The sequence below is a fragment of the Cuculus canorus genome, chromosome 1 (assembly GCF_017976375.1).
Source record: "Cuculus canorus isolate bCucCan1 chromosome 1, bCucCan1.pri, whole genome shotgun sequence".
Taxonomy (NCBI): domain Eukaryota; kingdom Metazoa; phylum Chordata; class Aves; order Cuculiformes; family Cuculidae; genus Cuculus; species Cuculus canorus.
The window spans coordinates 97682900-97700123 of record NC_071401.1 but is presented as its reverse complement, the minus strand read 5'-3'; the positions used below and the strand labels follow the sequence as shown (position 1 = coordinate 97700123).

The window sequence follows — 17224 nt, the reverse complement described above, 5'->3', positions numbered from 1 at the left end:
GAAAGCTGGGGAGGGAGTGTTCATAAAGGTCTGTATTGATAGGAGTAGGGGAAACGGCTTTAAATTGGAGAGGGGCAGATTTAGGGTAGAGATAAGGAGGAATTTCTTCTCCATGAGGGTGGTGAGGCACTGGCACAGGTTGCCCAGGGAAGCTGTGGCTTCCCCATCCCGGGAGGTGTTCAAGGCCAGGTTGGATGGGGCCTTGGGCAGCCTGATCCAGCGGGATGTCCCTGCCCATGGCAGGGGGGTTGGAGCTGGATGGGCTTTAAGGTCCCTTCCAACCCAAACCATTCTATGATCTATGATTCCATGTCCCCTCATTGCGACGCCAATCTCAGCAGCACGCAGCCCCTAACCACCCTCTAACGGCGCCACGAGGTGCCCCGGGCGCCCCCGCCCCTCTTTCCCCGTTACGCAACGCGCGCTCCCGCCCACTGGCCGAGCGACGGTCGCCGCCGCTGATTGGCCCCACGCGCCGCCCCTCCGGGCTTTGATTGACCGGACGGCGAGAGGCCAGCGACGATTGGCCGGCGCAGCCCTATATAAGGGGGGCTGGCGGGCGGGGCTCTGCTCGCAGTCAGTCCTCGGGTCGGGTGGTGAGCGCGCGCTGCCTGAAGGGAGAGAGGGGCGAGAAACATGGCGACGCTGAAGGCCGTGTGCGTGATGAGGGGGGACGGACCCGTGCAGGGCCTAATCCACTTCGAGCAGCAGGTGAGCGGCGGCTCCGACTCCTCTGCGCCTGTCCCCGGGGATGAGCGCTGAGTCACGGCGCGGGGCGCCCTCTCGGCCTGTCGCGATGGGGCGAGGGAGGGCCGGGGCTGCGCTTAGTGCTCCCCTCCCCGCCCGGGGTCACGGAGGGGGCAGCGCGCGCCGCTTCGCGCGATGGGGGGTGGGGGGAGGCAGCACCCGGGCCCGATTGCGGCTGCCGAGGGGGACACGGCGATATACAGAGTCAGCAGAGGACGAACGACTTCGGGCTGTCACAGAATCGCTCGGTTGGAAAAGACCTTTGAGATGATTCAGCTTGGAGAAGAGAAGGCTCAGAGAAGGTCTTACAGCGACCTTACAGTACCTGAACGGGCTACAAGAAAGCTGGGGAGGGACTGTTCAAGAAAGCTTGTAGTATAGGATGAGGGGTGATGGGTATAAACTGGAGAGGAGCAGATTTAGGCTTGATGTAAGGAAGAATTTCTTCACCGTGAGAGTGGTGAGGCACTGGCACAGGTTGCTGAGAGAAGTTGTGGCTGCCCCATCCCTGGAGGTGTTCAAGGCCAGGTTGGATGGGGGCCTTGGGCAGCCTGATCCGGTGGAAGATGTCCCTGCTTATGGCAGGGGGGTTGGAACTAGATGATCTTTAAGGTCTCTTCCAACCCAAACTATTCTGTGATTCTGTGATCATCGAACACAACTGCACCCATCCTTTGCTAAACTCTGAGCACCTCATCTCCCCATATCTAAACACCTCCAAGGGCAGTGACTCCACTGCTTCCCTGGGCAGCCTCTGCCAGTGCCTGAGAACCCTTTCAGTGAAAAAATATCTCCTAATGTCCAAACTCTTGTGTCCAAATGGCAGCACGTGATCTTTCTCAAAAGCAAGCAGTCCTGCTTGTTGATGCATATTTGTTGACACTGGGAGTATATCTTAGGTGGCTGAATAAACAAATATTCATTGAAATGCTGTATTGCTGTAGAGAATCAGTGTAGGAAGGTAATAACGTCCTAGGAGCTGAACTTGTCAATGAGTTTCTCATGCTTTCTGTTGACTAGGAAGCTTTGCTTGACATGAGTCCATTTAGTGCTGTAGTCATTTTGGTGATATTTTTTTTTCCATTAAAGGGTAACGGACCAGTAAAAGTTACTGGAAGAATCACTGGCTTGGCTGATGGAGATCATGGCTTCCATGTCCATGAATTTGGGGACAATACAAATGGTAAGATGGCTATCCAAGATTATGAGTTACAGCTGTAATGTGAGGGCCTTGCTTTAAAGAGTTTCTCTTAGTGTTGCAGCAGCAACTAGTGTAAGTATACTTGGGTCTCATGGCTGCCTATCTGTGTTAAGAAATGATAACATTTCCTATCAAATTGTTTACTGTTAAATGCTTCGAACATGTTTAGGCTGGTGTTCAAAAGCTGACATATCAAGCACTAACCTAAATACTTCAGTAATGTAGTGTTGAGAAATAAGAAAGCTTTCAACTAGCCTAGAGTGTTCTAGAACAAGTAATCTTACTTTTTGAACTAAGTCTGTGCTAGGTTACCAAAGGATTAGTAGAACATCTCGCAGGGGAGTAGCATTTCATTGTTGGCGACTTTACTTCCTCTGGCTGTAGGAGGGCTACCTTGGTGTACTCTATAAGCAAAATATTTAAACTGCCTACTGCAAAAAATGTACTTTTGATGTCTGCATTCTGTTTCAGGATGTATCAGTGCAGGTCCTCACTTCAACCCTGAAGGCAAGCAGCATGGTGGACCAAAAGATGCAGAAAGGTGAGTTCAATGTGCCTGGCCTCTTACTGGGTAGCTGCTCCATGCAGCAGCCACCCAAGTGCTGCTTTGTGCTTGTGAAGCTGTTTTGTTAATAATACTAGGGTAATATCAGAAGAAAACTGGTAATTCCAGCAGGATTTCTGGGATCACTTAGCAAAAGCTCTGATAACCATACAGTGGTGTGTTAGGCACCTTGGCTCCAAGCGTGTGGGTTAAATGTAATCTTTGGGACATGTTCTTTGTTTTAATGTAGCTTGGGGAGAAGAGGAAGTGGAGACTCCTACTGAGAGAAGGTTTCTTAAGTGAATGTGAAGGAATTTGTATGTTAAATCCTTATTTGGTCAGTGACAATTTGCTTCTGGTTTAGGACCAGCTTTTAACAACAGAGGCTCACTACTCAATTGCTGAACTACATGCAGGCTTGTCATGGGGTAGATCGGGATCATCTGTGGAAGGAGCTGAGACTTTAGGGGAGACTGCAAGATGGGTAGAAAGCTGTATGTGCTTGGCCATGGTGGCTTTTCATTGGGTGTGTTGGGCTGTTTTTAGCTGGTTAGCTTGGGTGCTGTGCTGCCTACAGTGTGTGCCCCTTGGGGGTTGTGTGCACCCTCTGTCAGTACAGCGTCTGATATTTGTGCTGAATAGATCTAACTTGGTGGGAGCCTAGTTCTTCCCTGGAAGCAGTCTTATGATCCAGTTACCTTCAGAGAACTCTTGCGTGTCTGAGCAATTGCTTTAAGCACTATGCTGACTGGCTTTGGAGACTGGGAGAGGGCTACACAAGCTGAAGGTGAGTGGTAGTGAATGGAGCTAGGAGCAACTGTAAAAGATAAGCTGGTTCTGCTTGGTTAGGATCTGGATGAGCACTGCGATAAATTTGGCATTGTGATTAGCTTTTGAATGCTCACATTTGTCTATAATAGCACCTTATGTGATGGGTAAATTCTTACTTGAGTGATCAGTTGTTGCATGCCAGGCCAAGTAAGCTGGCTCCTTGCCAGCTCTCTGGCTAACAGAGCTGCATGAAATGGTGCACTCACGTGCTTTATGGATAGTCAGCTCCTTCAGTGTGAAAGGTCAGAATTGCCTGAACATCACAGCTTCTGCTGGTTCTGCTTTGTTAAATCTTGCTCGTGGTGTAACCTGCCTGCTCAGGCAGCTGTAGGCTGGGAGGGTATAAGAACTAGGTGATGCTTTTATCAGTGTAAAAGTTGAAGCTTCCTGGAACCTTAAATCAAGCAAATTCCTAAATGGAAAACTGCCTTGACTTGGCTTTGTAGGACTTTATTAAAAATATAGATGTGACACTGTGCTCTTGTCTTAATCAGCATTCTGCCAGCTGAGCTGGTCACCCTGCATGCGTGCAGAGTTTGAGAAATTAGTTGGCTTTCAAGGTTCTGAATTGGGATAGAAGTCTTGCAGAGCATCACCAGCTTGAGTGAATGGTTTATTTTGGGGCAGATGTGCAGGAAATAAGCTGGAATCAGGCTGGAATGCCTAGAAGTTCACTTGAAAATGTAACAGCTGAAGGCTTAATTGCTAAGGGAAGTCCTAGCGGAGGTCTAGCTCGGATGAAAACTGTGTGGTAGAGTATAATGCCAATTGTGTGGGAAAATACTAAGCAAACTTGAACAGTCTTCCCTGGTACTGATTAGTGCTCAGCTAGCCCTCAGTGCATCCCCTTTGACATGTCACCTGAAAGACTGCTTTTGCTAATCCTGTTTAAACCTAAAGCCTGCAGCTGCTGGTGGAACAGCTGATTTGTGGTATATATGAGCTCTTAAGAATTGCAGCAGTACTTGCACCAGACCTTGCATGTGCAGGAAAGATTTTTCACCTAATTTGAGGTATTTTCTTTGAACAGAGAAAATGCCATCAGCACGGAGTTCTTGGCTGTGCGAGTTGTGCACTGTTGGCTTGGGTTGCTGGAGAGTAATGGCATTCCTTTCTCCAAAGCTGACTAACCTTCCACTTTCAAGTTCTACCTAGGATTTTAAACACCCCTTGAACTAAAGGAGTTAAAATAGTGGAAGTGGTCAAGATTGACTGGTGGTGGTAAATGAGGACACAGCTGCTGTTTAAGATAAGATAGTCGTGTACTTGAGTGTAGTGTCCAGGCTTTCACTTAGAAGGGCTTTAAATTTAACCAAGCTTTCTATGACTTTCTCTGTCTTTGTGTAGGCATGTGGGAGACCTTGGCAATGTGACTGCTAAAGGAGGAGTGGCAGATGTGGAAATAGAAGATCCTGTCATTTCTCTTAGTGGACCACATAGCGTCATTGGACGTACCATGGTGGTAAGTGTCTTGATGCCTACTGGGATGCTTTAAGGAGCTTTAAAGCAGCCTTGCCAGCAAGTGGAGACTTTTCGATGCTGGAGGCCTTTCCCTTCTGTTTGTTACAGAACTTGTAGTGCAAGATTTCCAGCCCGGTGAGTTCTTTGAAGCTTTGCTGGAAAGTCCTCCATGTATTAGTGTGGCATTTTATTGCCATGAGATTTTTAATTTTCTACCTGACTTCTGAAGATGTTCTTCTCCATTTAACTTAGCTTCTTCCAGCTGTGAGTGACTAAATCAGCCTGATTTGAGGAAGGAACTGGGAGTCTGGCACAAATGCTGTCACTGAAAGGCATGGCCATGGGCACTTTGGGACACTGGTCTGGGAGCTGCTGCAACAACTTGTGCTGTGGCCTCCGTGGGGAAGGAGGGAAGCAGAGGCTGGGTGAACTTGGCCACAGATAAACACTGTCAGTTTTGTTGCCCCTGCCACAACTCCAGCTGAGATCACTACTCCTGCATGAAATGGGCTTGGATAATGGCCAAAGAGCAGGGAGATGAGTAGTGTAGCCCTCTGAGTAGCGTGGCCAAGGCACTTCATGCAGTGCAGTGGTCAGCCTGGTGTTATAAGGGTCAATGTCAAGTCCAAGCTTGCTCTTGGGCTAGTAATGACTTCTTTTGAAATGTGAGGTTTTAGTGACTTCCACTTCAGACAAATTCAGCTGAAGGCAACTCCTTTTTTTTAAAGTCTAGTTATAAGTTTTTAGTACAAGTATCAGTTTGGCATTCAGCATTATACAATTACATGGGTTCTCTTGTGTAACATGCCCTGCTGGTAGCTGGCAATGCTGCTCATCACTGCCTCTACTGATGCGGGTAGTGAAAAATGTTGATCAGTTATGCAATAACATGAATTAAGGTATCTTCAATTCTGTTTTAGGTCCATGAAAAACGTGATGACCTAGGTAGAGGGGGAGACAACGAGAGCAAAATAACTGGAAATGCTGGACCTCGCTTAGCTTGTGGTGTAATTGGAATAGCGAAGAGCTAAGTATTATATTTGAAATGCTTAAGATGACTGTGATAAACTGGCTGTATTTCATTGCAAATGCTGTACTTGCCCTTCCTTGTGCAAGCAAAAGATTTCACTTAATCATATTACTGCTCTGCATTCTAAGATCACTTAAACTGGTGGAGACTGACTTAATTTTATATGATGTATATTTCAGTTAAAGTGACCCTGATGGAATGTTTATGTAGTCTTCTGCTAAAGCATCTACTGTAGCCACTAAGTATAATCTTCACTAACTGAAACTCCCATCTCTTAATGGAAGATGTTTAGTTGCAATCACATCCTGAACATGGGAACTTGGAGTACGTTGTGTGATGTGGAGGATTAACTGTACAAGGACTACTCATCAAAGAGCAGTGGGCACTGTGTGTATTGGGCTTCCTCCGGGCAGAGTTGCAGCATTTGTAGGTTTCAAAACTTGTGTAATAAACTTGCTGGGCAAACACTCCTTGGTGTTGCTGTCTATAAAAACCCAAACACAACACACCTCTTTTCATGTTTTTGGTAACATGAAAAGCAGGCCTGGACTTCATCATAGAATCACAGAATAGTTGGAAGGGACCTTAAAACCCATCCAGTTCCAACTCCCTGCCATGGGCAGGGACACCTCCCACCAGACCAGGCTGCCCAAGTTCCCATCCACCCTGGCCTGGAACACCTCCAGGGAGGGGCATCCACAGCTTCCCTGGGCAACCTGTGCCAGTGCCTTGCCACCCTCATGGGGAAGAAATTCCTCATGTCTAATCTAAATCTGCTCCTCTCCAGTTTATATCCGTTGCTGTTAATCCTATCCCCACAAGCCTTTGTGAACAGTCCCCTCCCCAGCTTTCCTGCAGCCCCTTCAGGCACTGGAAGGTCACTGTAAGTCTCCTCTGAGCCTGCTCTTCTCCAGGTTGAACAGCCCCAACTCTCTCAGCCTGTCCTTGTATGGGAGGTGCTCCAGCCCTCTGATCATCCTTGTAGCCCTCCTCTGGCCTCTTTCCAACAGCTCCATATCCTTCTTACATTGAGGATTCCAGAACTGGACAGCATACTCTAGATGAGGTCTCACAAGAACCATGACAGTGGTTAATTGCCAGATACCAACAGCATCTAGGTTACTTCTAGCCAGTGACCTGAGATCAGTCAGGAGGGGAGTAATGAACACTGTCATGTTTTCCTGTGACAGAAACTTATGTTCTGTGGGAATAACCTGACGCTGTCTGCAGATTACAGCCAGGGGTTTATGTACTGAAGGATGGTTGCTGTTTTGCAGGAATACCTTCTTGCTGCAAAATGTAATGGTGTCACACTTGTGGCATGTGTGTGGTTGGAAAGCCTTAAGCATTATTCTCTTGTATGTACCTCTTAAACAGAGATTTCCAAGGCTTTCAATAGAGAAAATTATTAGTTTTAATGAAGACTTGTATCAACATTCTTTAATCTCGTACATAAGAGAGATTCATGGAAGTAGTTGGCTGTAGTTCTAGACACCCCGATTCCAGTGTAGCATGTTACAAAAAAGGAATGGCATTTGGTAGTATGGCAAGAATGCCGTACAAACACTTTAAACTTACATTCATTGCAGGTGGCAAACAATTGTGTGTACAGCTTCTACCCACCTGTACCTTTCCCAGTGGATTAATTTATGCCCAGGTTTTGCTGCTGCAGTGGAATTAAGGTAGTGACTGTGCCTTTCGGCTCCATCCTTAAGCAGCAGGGGAAGCAGAACACTGAACACCCATGAATAGCGCTGCCTGTCAGAGGACTGTTATGTTTCCCCTCCTAAGGGGGGAAAAATGGCAAGAGCTTGTCAGCCGTAGGAGGAGCAGCAATGGAATGAGAGCTCCGGCTCTCCTTCCTGCTCGCCTCCTCTCCAGCTGTTCTTGGCACTGAGCCTTGCTGCTTTGAAAGCCTGGTGTATACCGATGTTCAGCATCAAACCTGCTCTCTGTGGTTGGGTCGCAGTGCTGATGGCACACAGGCCCAGAAGCCAATACTGCATCGAAAGAAGTATACATAATGCTCTGTTGATGTACAAATTGCTGCAACTGACAGGCATGGGCTTCATAAACCATCGTGTTAATTGCTAACACTATATTGTCTTTATCAGTAATGGATGGTCACACTGAGCTAATTAAAATAAGACAAGCCATACATGTATACTGGAAGATTAAAGCCAGACGTTCGGTAGTTGTACAAGGGTAGGATCCAGGTACTCTGGTGATGCTGTAAAGATACTGCATCACCAGCAGGTTGAGTATACAACTTCTGCTTCGGCAAGCAGCTAAACTGCTCTGCAAAGGAACAGCCAACGTTTTCCTAGGCTTTCTATTCCAATTTCATAAAAAGGGAAATGGAAAGAATGTGAGGTGGTATTTTGAGTGAGAAGATAAACCTGCCTCTGTCCTTCTTGTCTTCAAATCCTTCAATAAAACATATTCATGTAAGAAAAAATCCTACCTCCTTATAGAATTATGACAGATTTTACTAAGACAAGTATTAAACCTAAGCCATAACTGTCTGGCTTTGTATGAAAAAAGTTAGTTCCTCTGGCCCAGCATGAAACAAACATTAAGGACACAAGTTTTAAGACATGGAAGCTGAGTTCACTACAAGTATGTAAACAGTTTTGTTTGGTTTTTTTTTTTTCTCTCTTTATTCTGCTATTGCAAGAACATAAAAATAGATGTCCTCTCCCCAGTCCATAGCTCCACATTTGCTTCCCCACCCCGCTCCCTCCCCCAGAAAAAAAAAAATCCCTCTGCCGCAGAGCAGCTATGAAAAAGTACTGATGTAAGAAAGCAGCTGCCCTTCACCTAGGGAAAATAAAGTCAACTTTGAAAGTAGAACACACCTATATCAAGGAGAAAAAGAATTGAATATGCACAGGATTCATACAATTTTCCCATTACGTTTCTAGCGTTTAACAAGCTTCGGCTGAAAGGCTGGTGCTGCCCAAGCCCGGCGAGCGGCCGAGGGATGAGCCAGCGCATTTCAGGGCTGAACTGCCAGGGCTCTGCTTGGTGCAGCCGAAGCGCTGGCCACCAAGAACCAGCGTTTGCCCTCTTCAAATCTGACAAAATTGCTTTAAGTGATATGGAGAGAAGATGGTAAAACACAAATACAAGTTAAAAAAAACGCACTCTTGTCCACCAGGACCACCACTAAGTGGGTAAAAACTCTACCTACCTACCTCTTGCTGGGTTACAGGAGGTAGTGTTAACACAGACAACGGCAGAAGCCCAGATTTGTGGGAAGGAAGAGGCAGCATTTTAAAACCCTCCCACCCCCTCCCGCCTCCCTTCCTTTTCCCAGCCCCCTCCCCTCCTTTTAAAAAAAATAGGTTAGCATTTTATATTGTATTTTGGTGTCTTTTGATTTCTCTTTCACCCCACTTTCCAAAAAGCATCAATGAATAACAAGTACAAAAGATGCTGATCCGGTGAGCGTCCCAGCCCACCACACACAGTAATTTTATAACATTACAAGCAGAGCAGACTGAGGATGCCTGAAGGTGTCCACTTTTTCTTAAAAAAGGCTACTTAGGGCAACATTTACCACAGAACCAGTTGGGGGGGAAGGGGGGGAAAGAAAAAATTATAAAGAAAAAAAATTGATTGCATTGCAAACACTAAACAGTTAACTCTTCAATTAACATTTTTAAAACCACTAACTTTTACCTAGTATGGTCAAGTAATAATTAAAATGCAGCAATCTAAAAATCAAGATGACTATTACAAATAAAAATTTGCTTCTGTGAACAGCTACACAAACAGATGTATTTCTTTTTAACAAATATAAACAAAACAGTCTAATTTAGACTCCAGTACAGCATTAACAGTTCAAACTTTAAGATGTTGAACACTCCTTTTCCACTTCAGTGCAGTGTAGGAAGAATAGCACACGTTAAAGTTTGTTACGAAAATAGAGTTTATTAAAAACACATCCCTATTGGTTTTTGAGGAGCTTTCACCGTTACCTTTTCTTAAATTAAAAAAAAAAATAGAAAGCACTTCTACTTCTGATTTGTAAACTTTTTAAAGTCAAAACTTTAAAAAAGTTACAGCAAAAATGGGTAACATTTGAATCATATCTTCAGTATTTCGTGTTATGTTGTGGCTATTTTAAATAGAAGGGAAGCAATCAAATTGCTTACAACTCCCCACCGACTACTGCGGGGCTGTGATAGAAGCAGAAGCGAATATAATACAGCAGACTGTACAACTCTAAAGCTCTACACTCCAACAAATGTCACTGTCGTCTTTCGACAACTTCCAGTCTCTAGCGAGGAGCATCCGCCACTGAGCCCATCTCCTTTTCTGCCTGTTCCACAGATGAGGTAGCCTCGGATGTTAACTCTTCGACAGGTTTTACACCTGCAGGTTCAGACTCTCCCGCAGCAAGTTCTGAAACAATGTCTGCGTCTTCCATTTTGCCACTATGAGATTCATGGTTTTTGTCGTCATCTGCCCTGTCTGTCATCTCCGGTTTCTCCTTTCCTCTGTTTTCTTCCTTGTCTCTACGAGACTCCCTATCTCTCGAATCTCTCTCTCGGTCTCGATGCCCGCTGGACCGCCTGTTTCTGTCCTCCAAGTCTCTGTGTCTATCACGCTCGGGGCTTCTTCTTCCCCAGTCTCGCCTGTCACGATTACCGGGTCGCTCGTGATCTCTGTCATCGTTGCGGTTACTGTAGCGCTCCCGATCATTTTCTACCCGATTTCCAAAAGATCTCCTTCCGAACCTTTCCTGGTCTCTGTTAGGTGTGAACGTCTGTCTGTCATTCCTAAACTGCCTCCCATCTCTGTTATCCTCAGGTCCACCCGGCCCCCCGCTTCCCTGCATCCCCCCAGGTCTCACAAAGTGACCGGGCGGTGGGAAGGGAGTTTTCATTCCGTGGGGGGGAGGCATCCCAAAGCCCCCCGGCCCCGGCGGGGGCCCTCTGTGCATCATGTGGGGAGGCATGTGTCGCGGTGGCATCAAGGGAAAGCGCTGCAGCGGAGGGGGTGGCATTCCTGGCGGTCGCTGCAGGGGGATCAATCCAGGCCGGGCACCCAAGAGGCCGGTCGATGGAGTCTGCAGGCCGACAACAGGCGCTGGCGGGGGCGGCGCAACTCCTTGAGTACCTGAAACAAACATACACACACAAAAAGTGCATCAGAGGCTGGCAGGAGTTGGGGGAAAAAAGGCATTTTCATCATTCCAAAAACGTTCTGAAATTAGCTTGTGAATTGAGTAACCCCAAAATTGTGCCGGGGGGACGCAGAGCAGCCTGCGAAGCTTCCTGGGCTGCCTTACACACTGTACAGAGAGCACCATCCTTAAGCAGTAGTTCGTGTTGTGCTAGGAGTAATTAATATTCAACCAGAAGCAGCCGACCACTTATCCCATTGGCTTCCTTTTGTGAAGAAGCCACTGACTGCCATTTTGTAGGTCAGAACTCTTCCCAATCTCCAGCTCAGTGCCTCACTTCATCAACTGACTGATGGAACACCTCCCTAACAGGCCATGCTTCCTAGGCTTCTAACTAAAGACATCTCACCTCCTTTAGTCAGCTTTAAACCCCTTCTCCTCTATTGTCCTCGTGTCCCTGCCCATGGCAGGGGGGTTGGAACTGGATGATCTTTAAGGTCCCTTCCAACCCAAACTATTCTATGACTCTATGATTATAAACATCAGTAAAATCATGTCTGGCTAAAATGCTTGAGATTTCTTGCCACCAACAAGACCTCCAACACACAGAAGAGGCAGCAGACAGAGGAGGCTGTGAAGGGAGAGGTAAGATCACAACAAGGCTGGGGGAGGAGCAAGAAGTTCAGTTTATGGTTCCAGAGAAAAGGGATACCACAAAGTTTAATTTTGGCAGAATAAACCATGCAATAGAACAAATAAATGTAACAGGTAATTTCTGGATTTTTTTTTAATACAATTTTCCATCCTCTATAGCACACGGTCAACACCAACTTGTTTCCCATTATTATTCATTGTTTTTCACATGGTTTTCATAAGACCAAAAACATATACTCTCAAACCATCTGGGAAAGCTCAGCCCAAAACTCATTGACATCCACACACGGAGCCCAAAGGAACCGAGGACTATCAAAATTTAGTGCCTGATTTAGTGGGATGTCCCGGCCCATGGCGGGGGGGGTGAAACTAGATGATCTTTAAGGTCTCTTCCAACCCAAACTATTCTATGATTCTACCGAGCTCCAGATGAGGACTTCAAACTGGTAAGTGTGAGCCTGCTCATCTCATGTGGCTCCTTCTGTCTGAACCAGTTACGGCTACTGCCTCATAGCTCTCTGCAGCATTTGCTCTGGGTTTGTCTGCTCTTTCCGCTCACTAGCATTTCTCTACCTGAAAACAAGTTCCACATCGAATCACAGAATCACCAGGTTGGAAAGGACCCACTGGATCATCAAGTCCAACCATTCCTAACACTCCCTAAACCATCCCAGATCCCAAACTGTAATACAAAGGGATCAGCAGGTGCCAGTAGAACGAGCACAAATCTCTCCTAATCCATTGCGCTCCTTTTTATATTTGTGGAAACTATAAATAATGTTTTATTTCCATAGATAGTAATAAAACTTAAAGTTCAAAGTGCAGGTTACAGACAATTTTGTAACCCCTGCCCTGTGTAAAATTAAAATGTCAAATAGGTATGTAAATTAACGCTATAATTAAATACTTGGTAGTGCTGGTGAAAACTACACTTGGAATTTCAGCTTTAGAAGCAGAGCGGAGCAGACATCCCAAATAACCTTCCATTCAGCTACTGTAGCTTCCTTCAACTGACTTATTCAGCATCAGCATTTCTATCCCAACTACACCTGAGCTGCCTGGAGAAGGTATTTATTGGCCTTTCACTACCACTTCTTATGCTAAGAGCATCTTGAACATAAACATTTTATCGGATTCCTCTTTATATTTGTATTAGAAGGGAATTACAGTTTGCTGTCTAGAATAGTAGTTTGCTGGTAACAAAATGTGAATATCCTTCCACTCCACGGTACCATCTTACCTTCCCCTCCAAGCAGCCACTTTTAAGACACAGCTTGATAGGTCACACTCTTTGAAAGAAATGTTCCAGCAGCTTCAGTGTATTTCCCCGCCTCCTTTTCTTTCTCATTTTACTTGGAAACGCACAGCCTTCCCCCTCCTGCTGTTCACAAGGAGGGCTGCAAGTCACCTAGTTTAAACTCCTCCATGACTCAGCACTACAGACCCAATGAGACAGACACATGGCCAGAGGTGTTTCCAAGAGTGTAATTTTGCTGAATTCTGAGGTTTGGGGCTATTTTTGTTGATAATTACATTCTTCCGCAGATTGAAAATAAAGTGGAAAGGAACAACTGAGACCTAATGAGCTGAAAAGGATAAGCACACGCTTCTGCTCTGTAGCAGCAGAGGTTACGAGTGCTACAACAGCGTGAACATGAGGTAAATGTAAAATGTCTTTTTAAATGCAACAAGTATGAGTAATTTAACTTCTCAACCTTATTGCTATACAAAAATGCAGGACAGAAGCAGCCTAACAGTATCTGAAACTCATTCTCTTTTAATCTGGACTGCAGCAGCAGGGTAGCCAAACACTTTTTATTTTAAATCAGCCCACTCAAATTTTGAGGCTGTAGAAAGAACTATTAAGAGTTTCTTTGCTATACTGACAAGTCAGGCACTGGTTAGAAATTTACTCTCAAAGAGTTGTCCAGAAACACACCCAAGTTTACTGAACACACTCAGTAAAATTAGTGTTGCAGATTGTACATGCAACATCTATCAAAATGTAAAGCCCTTTGTTACATTATATAGGGAAAGGCAGTATGTAAACCTTAAATAGTTTGTCAGAGCTCCTAGAGCAACAATGAAGTCATTTAATGCCCGTCTCATACACATGTAGATGAGTGACAGAATTTACCTGCCCCAGCCTGTGTTTTATTCATTCATTCATAATTGTAAGCCTTTTTGTAGCAGATAACCTTGTCTTCTTGCTTAGGGGTATGAAATACAACCATCCTTCTGACCAGCTGCTTATTCTGCACAACGTGGCTACAATGCAGATTTTATTACCAGACGTGACTTTTAATACTGAAGATGTCATCCTCAGACTTTACACCTAATACGTTACTCTGTTCAAATGTGTAAAAATATAGACCGCTTTCACAATTGACTTTTATTTGCAACTTTTACCACAGACGCATAATGAAAGGTCCTAAGAACTCACGAACAGTGTTTACTATAAAGAACATGGATGCAAGTGTACTATGAAAAGCCACTGCCAACTATGACCGTTGCTTCAGAGGTGCAAAACCAGTCACACAGTGTCAAAAGTTTCATTATTTCACTTTACTTGGAAGACATAGTCCAAAATGTGATAGCTGTCCTGAAGAAGCATCTTCTATCCAGAGAGGTCACAGGAGTCATCGTTATTGTTTTGATAAATTAGGTAATTAACCAGATTTCTGTGTCACTTTAATTCCATTTCTGATTATCTCTCTCCTCTTCTGTCTGGACAAATCCCATGTTCCCATGTGATAATTATGAGTGTTGCAAATGTTAACATAATTCAGAAGCACAGCCTATGATTTTTTTAACTAAACTTTGCTCAATAAGTGATTATAGTGTCTTTTAAAATCTGTTAAATTACTTCTCAGCTGTGCTGTTACAAGAAGGGAAGTGGAGGAATGGTGTTTTCTATAGCCAACACAGCAATCCTGCTTCAAACACACCTCCTTTGCAAATCTGCTGGAAATATATATATGAGAACAAGAAGTCAAAAGCTTATGGTTCCAGCAGAACAGGCTAAAGGTTAAGGCTTTGAATTTGATGCTGACACTGCAACACTTAGCATGTCACATGAATTCTCCTACTGCCGTCCAGTGTGGGGTGTTGCATCTTAACACTAGAACATAATATACTACCAAGAAATTCTTGAAAGAGGGACAAGTTGCATCTTTTTTCTGGAGTTCAATACAGAAACCTCTAGGCCAGGCCAAGAGGAAAGAAAGGAGCCTAAACATAAAAGCCTAAACATCAATTTACAGCTTAAGTAATCTGCCATAAATCCCAACACTTCTCAGGGTAGCCAATGTCCACCAGTGAAGCTAGCAGGAGCTGGCTCCTATTCATGCAAGATGCTTAAACAAAGATGTAAAGGTCCCAGTATGTTATGTGTACAGTGCTGGTTACTGATATTAAGACTTCAAAAAATCCCTGTTTATAAAACACAAACACTAAATTGATCCAGGGTCAAAGGAATCATCAAGGCCAAAATTAATTCCATGAATGGTGCTTGAGAGTTCATGTTGCCTTACCTCTGAATTCTCATTCGGTAGTATTATGAAAGCAACATTCATATATATATATAAGTAGCAAGCATGCAGTGTTTGTCATGTTTTCAAAATGGGCTATCACGTGAAATCTGGAAATGTATTAGGTTTATTGCTGCTCACATCCTCTATTAATAAAAAGCTCATCCTTCCTTCCTAAAGGAAGTAAACACTTCATGATTTAGTAGTACTCTAACGAGCTCACAGAATATTGCGGTCTGTCTTTCATAATTTAATGCAGATTACAAAAGGACTGCATAGTTAGTTAAGAACAAATGAGCCAGGGAGAAAAGAATAATAATTCAGCATGCATTAACAGGAAATGAATACCAAGTCTGAAGAGAACTACAGTATCTTTGAGAACAGCTTGTAGAAGAGAATGTAATTATCATTGTAGGGATTTTGGCAGAGACCACTAGATCAGAACCTACAAACTGCAATACAGCATATTTAATCAAGATAAGAGATCACAGAATCTGAATACTTGAAACACAGCATCTGCAACAGCAGTTTATTACTGGTCCAAATTACATCATTTGCGCAACACTAAAAACAAGTTGGCAAATAAAAAATGATTTTAAAACCTGTCACTTTCTGCAATATGCACACATAAAAGGAGTCCAAAAATATCTGCTTTGCAGATCATTTAAAAAATTACACATGAGCATACACTCACAAGCCCAGTTACAGTCTGGATAATCTTGTTCAAATTAAGAACAAGAAGCTATAACAGCAGCAAATATGATCAAGGACAACTAAATTAAAACAACCCGAGGGTGGTTTTCAGAAATAAGCACAAAAAAAATCAGGCACAATGTCCACAAGGGATCACTTGTCTGAAGCACAAACATGTCTTTGTTGGAAGTGATGGAAGAATTACATTGTAGAAATGAATGAAATCAGTGGAGATGAAACAAAACGTAACTTACATCACTAAGAGAGCATATGAAATCTTACAATAATGAATTTAGAATTACTTTGAAACATATCTTCCACATAAAAATTGAACAGATAGGTAGATAAGCTTCATTTTGAAGTTACAAAAAAAAAAAGATCTCCTGCATTTGTACAGATTACATAAGGTGTTCTCAGGCAAGGTTAAGATTAGATTTCTAAGACAGTCACTTCAGAGGGATCTTCATTCCTTGAATTCAGCCTGAAGTAAGGTCTTCTATCCTGCCCAAATATCCGAAGTACATTTCTTCATTCTTCATGTTACACTACTCAAGACCCTTCATCCCTATTTCCCCAAGGAGAGTCCTCATGACATATTTCATGATGCTGTCAAACAAATCTTTCTTCCACCTTCTTATCTCAGCTTGAGGAGCCACAGCATGCGAATGTGTAACAAGCAGTTTGAGGGCTTCATGAGAAACCAGTCACACGATCAGTCACCTATCCAAATTGCTAAACCATTCACTTGTGAATATGAGGTTGTCCGTCTGAAGCATTCCATTTCCCTTGTCTGCACTTTCCCATGGCTGCCTGAGGGTGATGCTGTACCGACTTACGTACTTTGCCCACTTGCCTCTGACTGGCACAAGACTGTAGGTCAGACACTAAGGCTACACTTCAATTCTCAAGCCTGGATGCGTATGTAGATCACACTTCACGTCTGCACCCATGGTGGAACCCTGACACACTCAATTTCCTATGCTTTGATTTCCCTAGGAGTGAAACCCGACACACAGAATGAAAAGGAAGGAATGGTGATGCAGCCTGGCCAGGTCCCGAACTCATAAGATGGGCAGGGTAAGACTTCATGGGATACCTCTTTGCTAAGTACATCAGCATAAGTGGTGGAAGACATCATCTCCTTCATGTTTTTCTTAAAACCTAACGAGAGACCAGATCTGGACTCTGCACGCAGAGCTAGGCTCAATTAATAAGTGAATCAAAGTGGTTTTAAGAAGACAATTTCATTTGTATTAACTTAGTGAAAAGTTTTAGAAGCAAAGACAACCGATATTAATCTTTAATAGTGTAAAATATTACAACCCATTTCTTGTAGTTTTCTTGTACGTTTTATCAGATTGTGAGCAGTCTCCCTTAACTCCAACACATGAGGATGGCA

The 17224-nt window shown here is 44.1% G+C and overlaps 2 protein-coding genes across 4 annotated transcripts in view; one reads left to right on the top strand and one right to left on the bottom strand.

The window, feature by feature from the left end:
- The first annotated feature begins 551 nt into the window (after positions 1-551).
- On the top strand, positions 552-6284 carry SOD1 (superoxide dismutase 1). The gene is made up of 5 exons (XM_009567136.2): positions 552-711; positions 1837-1930; positions 2420-2489; positions 4671-4785; positions 5705-6284. The coding sequence occupies exons 1-5, from the start codon at positions 637-639 to the stop codon at positions 5813-5815; spliced, it is 465 nt and encodes a 154-aa protein (XP_009565431.1). The 5' UTR covers positions 552-636; the 3' UTR covers positions 5816-6284.
- Positions 6285-6425: 141 nt separating this feature from the next.
- The window catches only part of SCAF4 (SR-related CTD associated factor 4), a 52461-nt gene continuing 41662 nt past the window's right edge, over positions 6426-17224 (bottom strand). For 2 of the 3 annotated variants that reach the window (XM_054058285.1, XM_054058296.1), the window contains one exon: positions 6426-10941. In XM_054058285.1, coding sequence (XP_053914260.1) covers positions 10100-10941 — 842 coding nt within the window. In that variant the 3' untranslated portion in view covers positions 6426-10099. Of the gene's footprint in view, positions 10942-15793; positions 17011-17224 lie in introns of those variants that run through there. The other variant, XM_054058301.1, reaches the window with a different exon arrangement.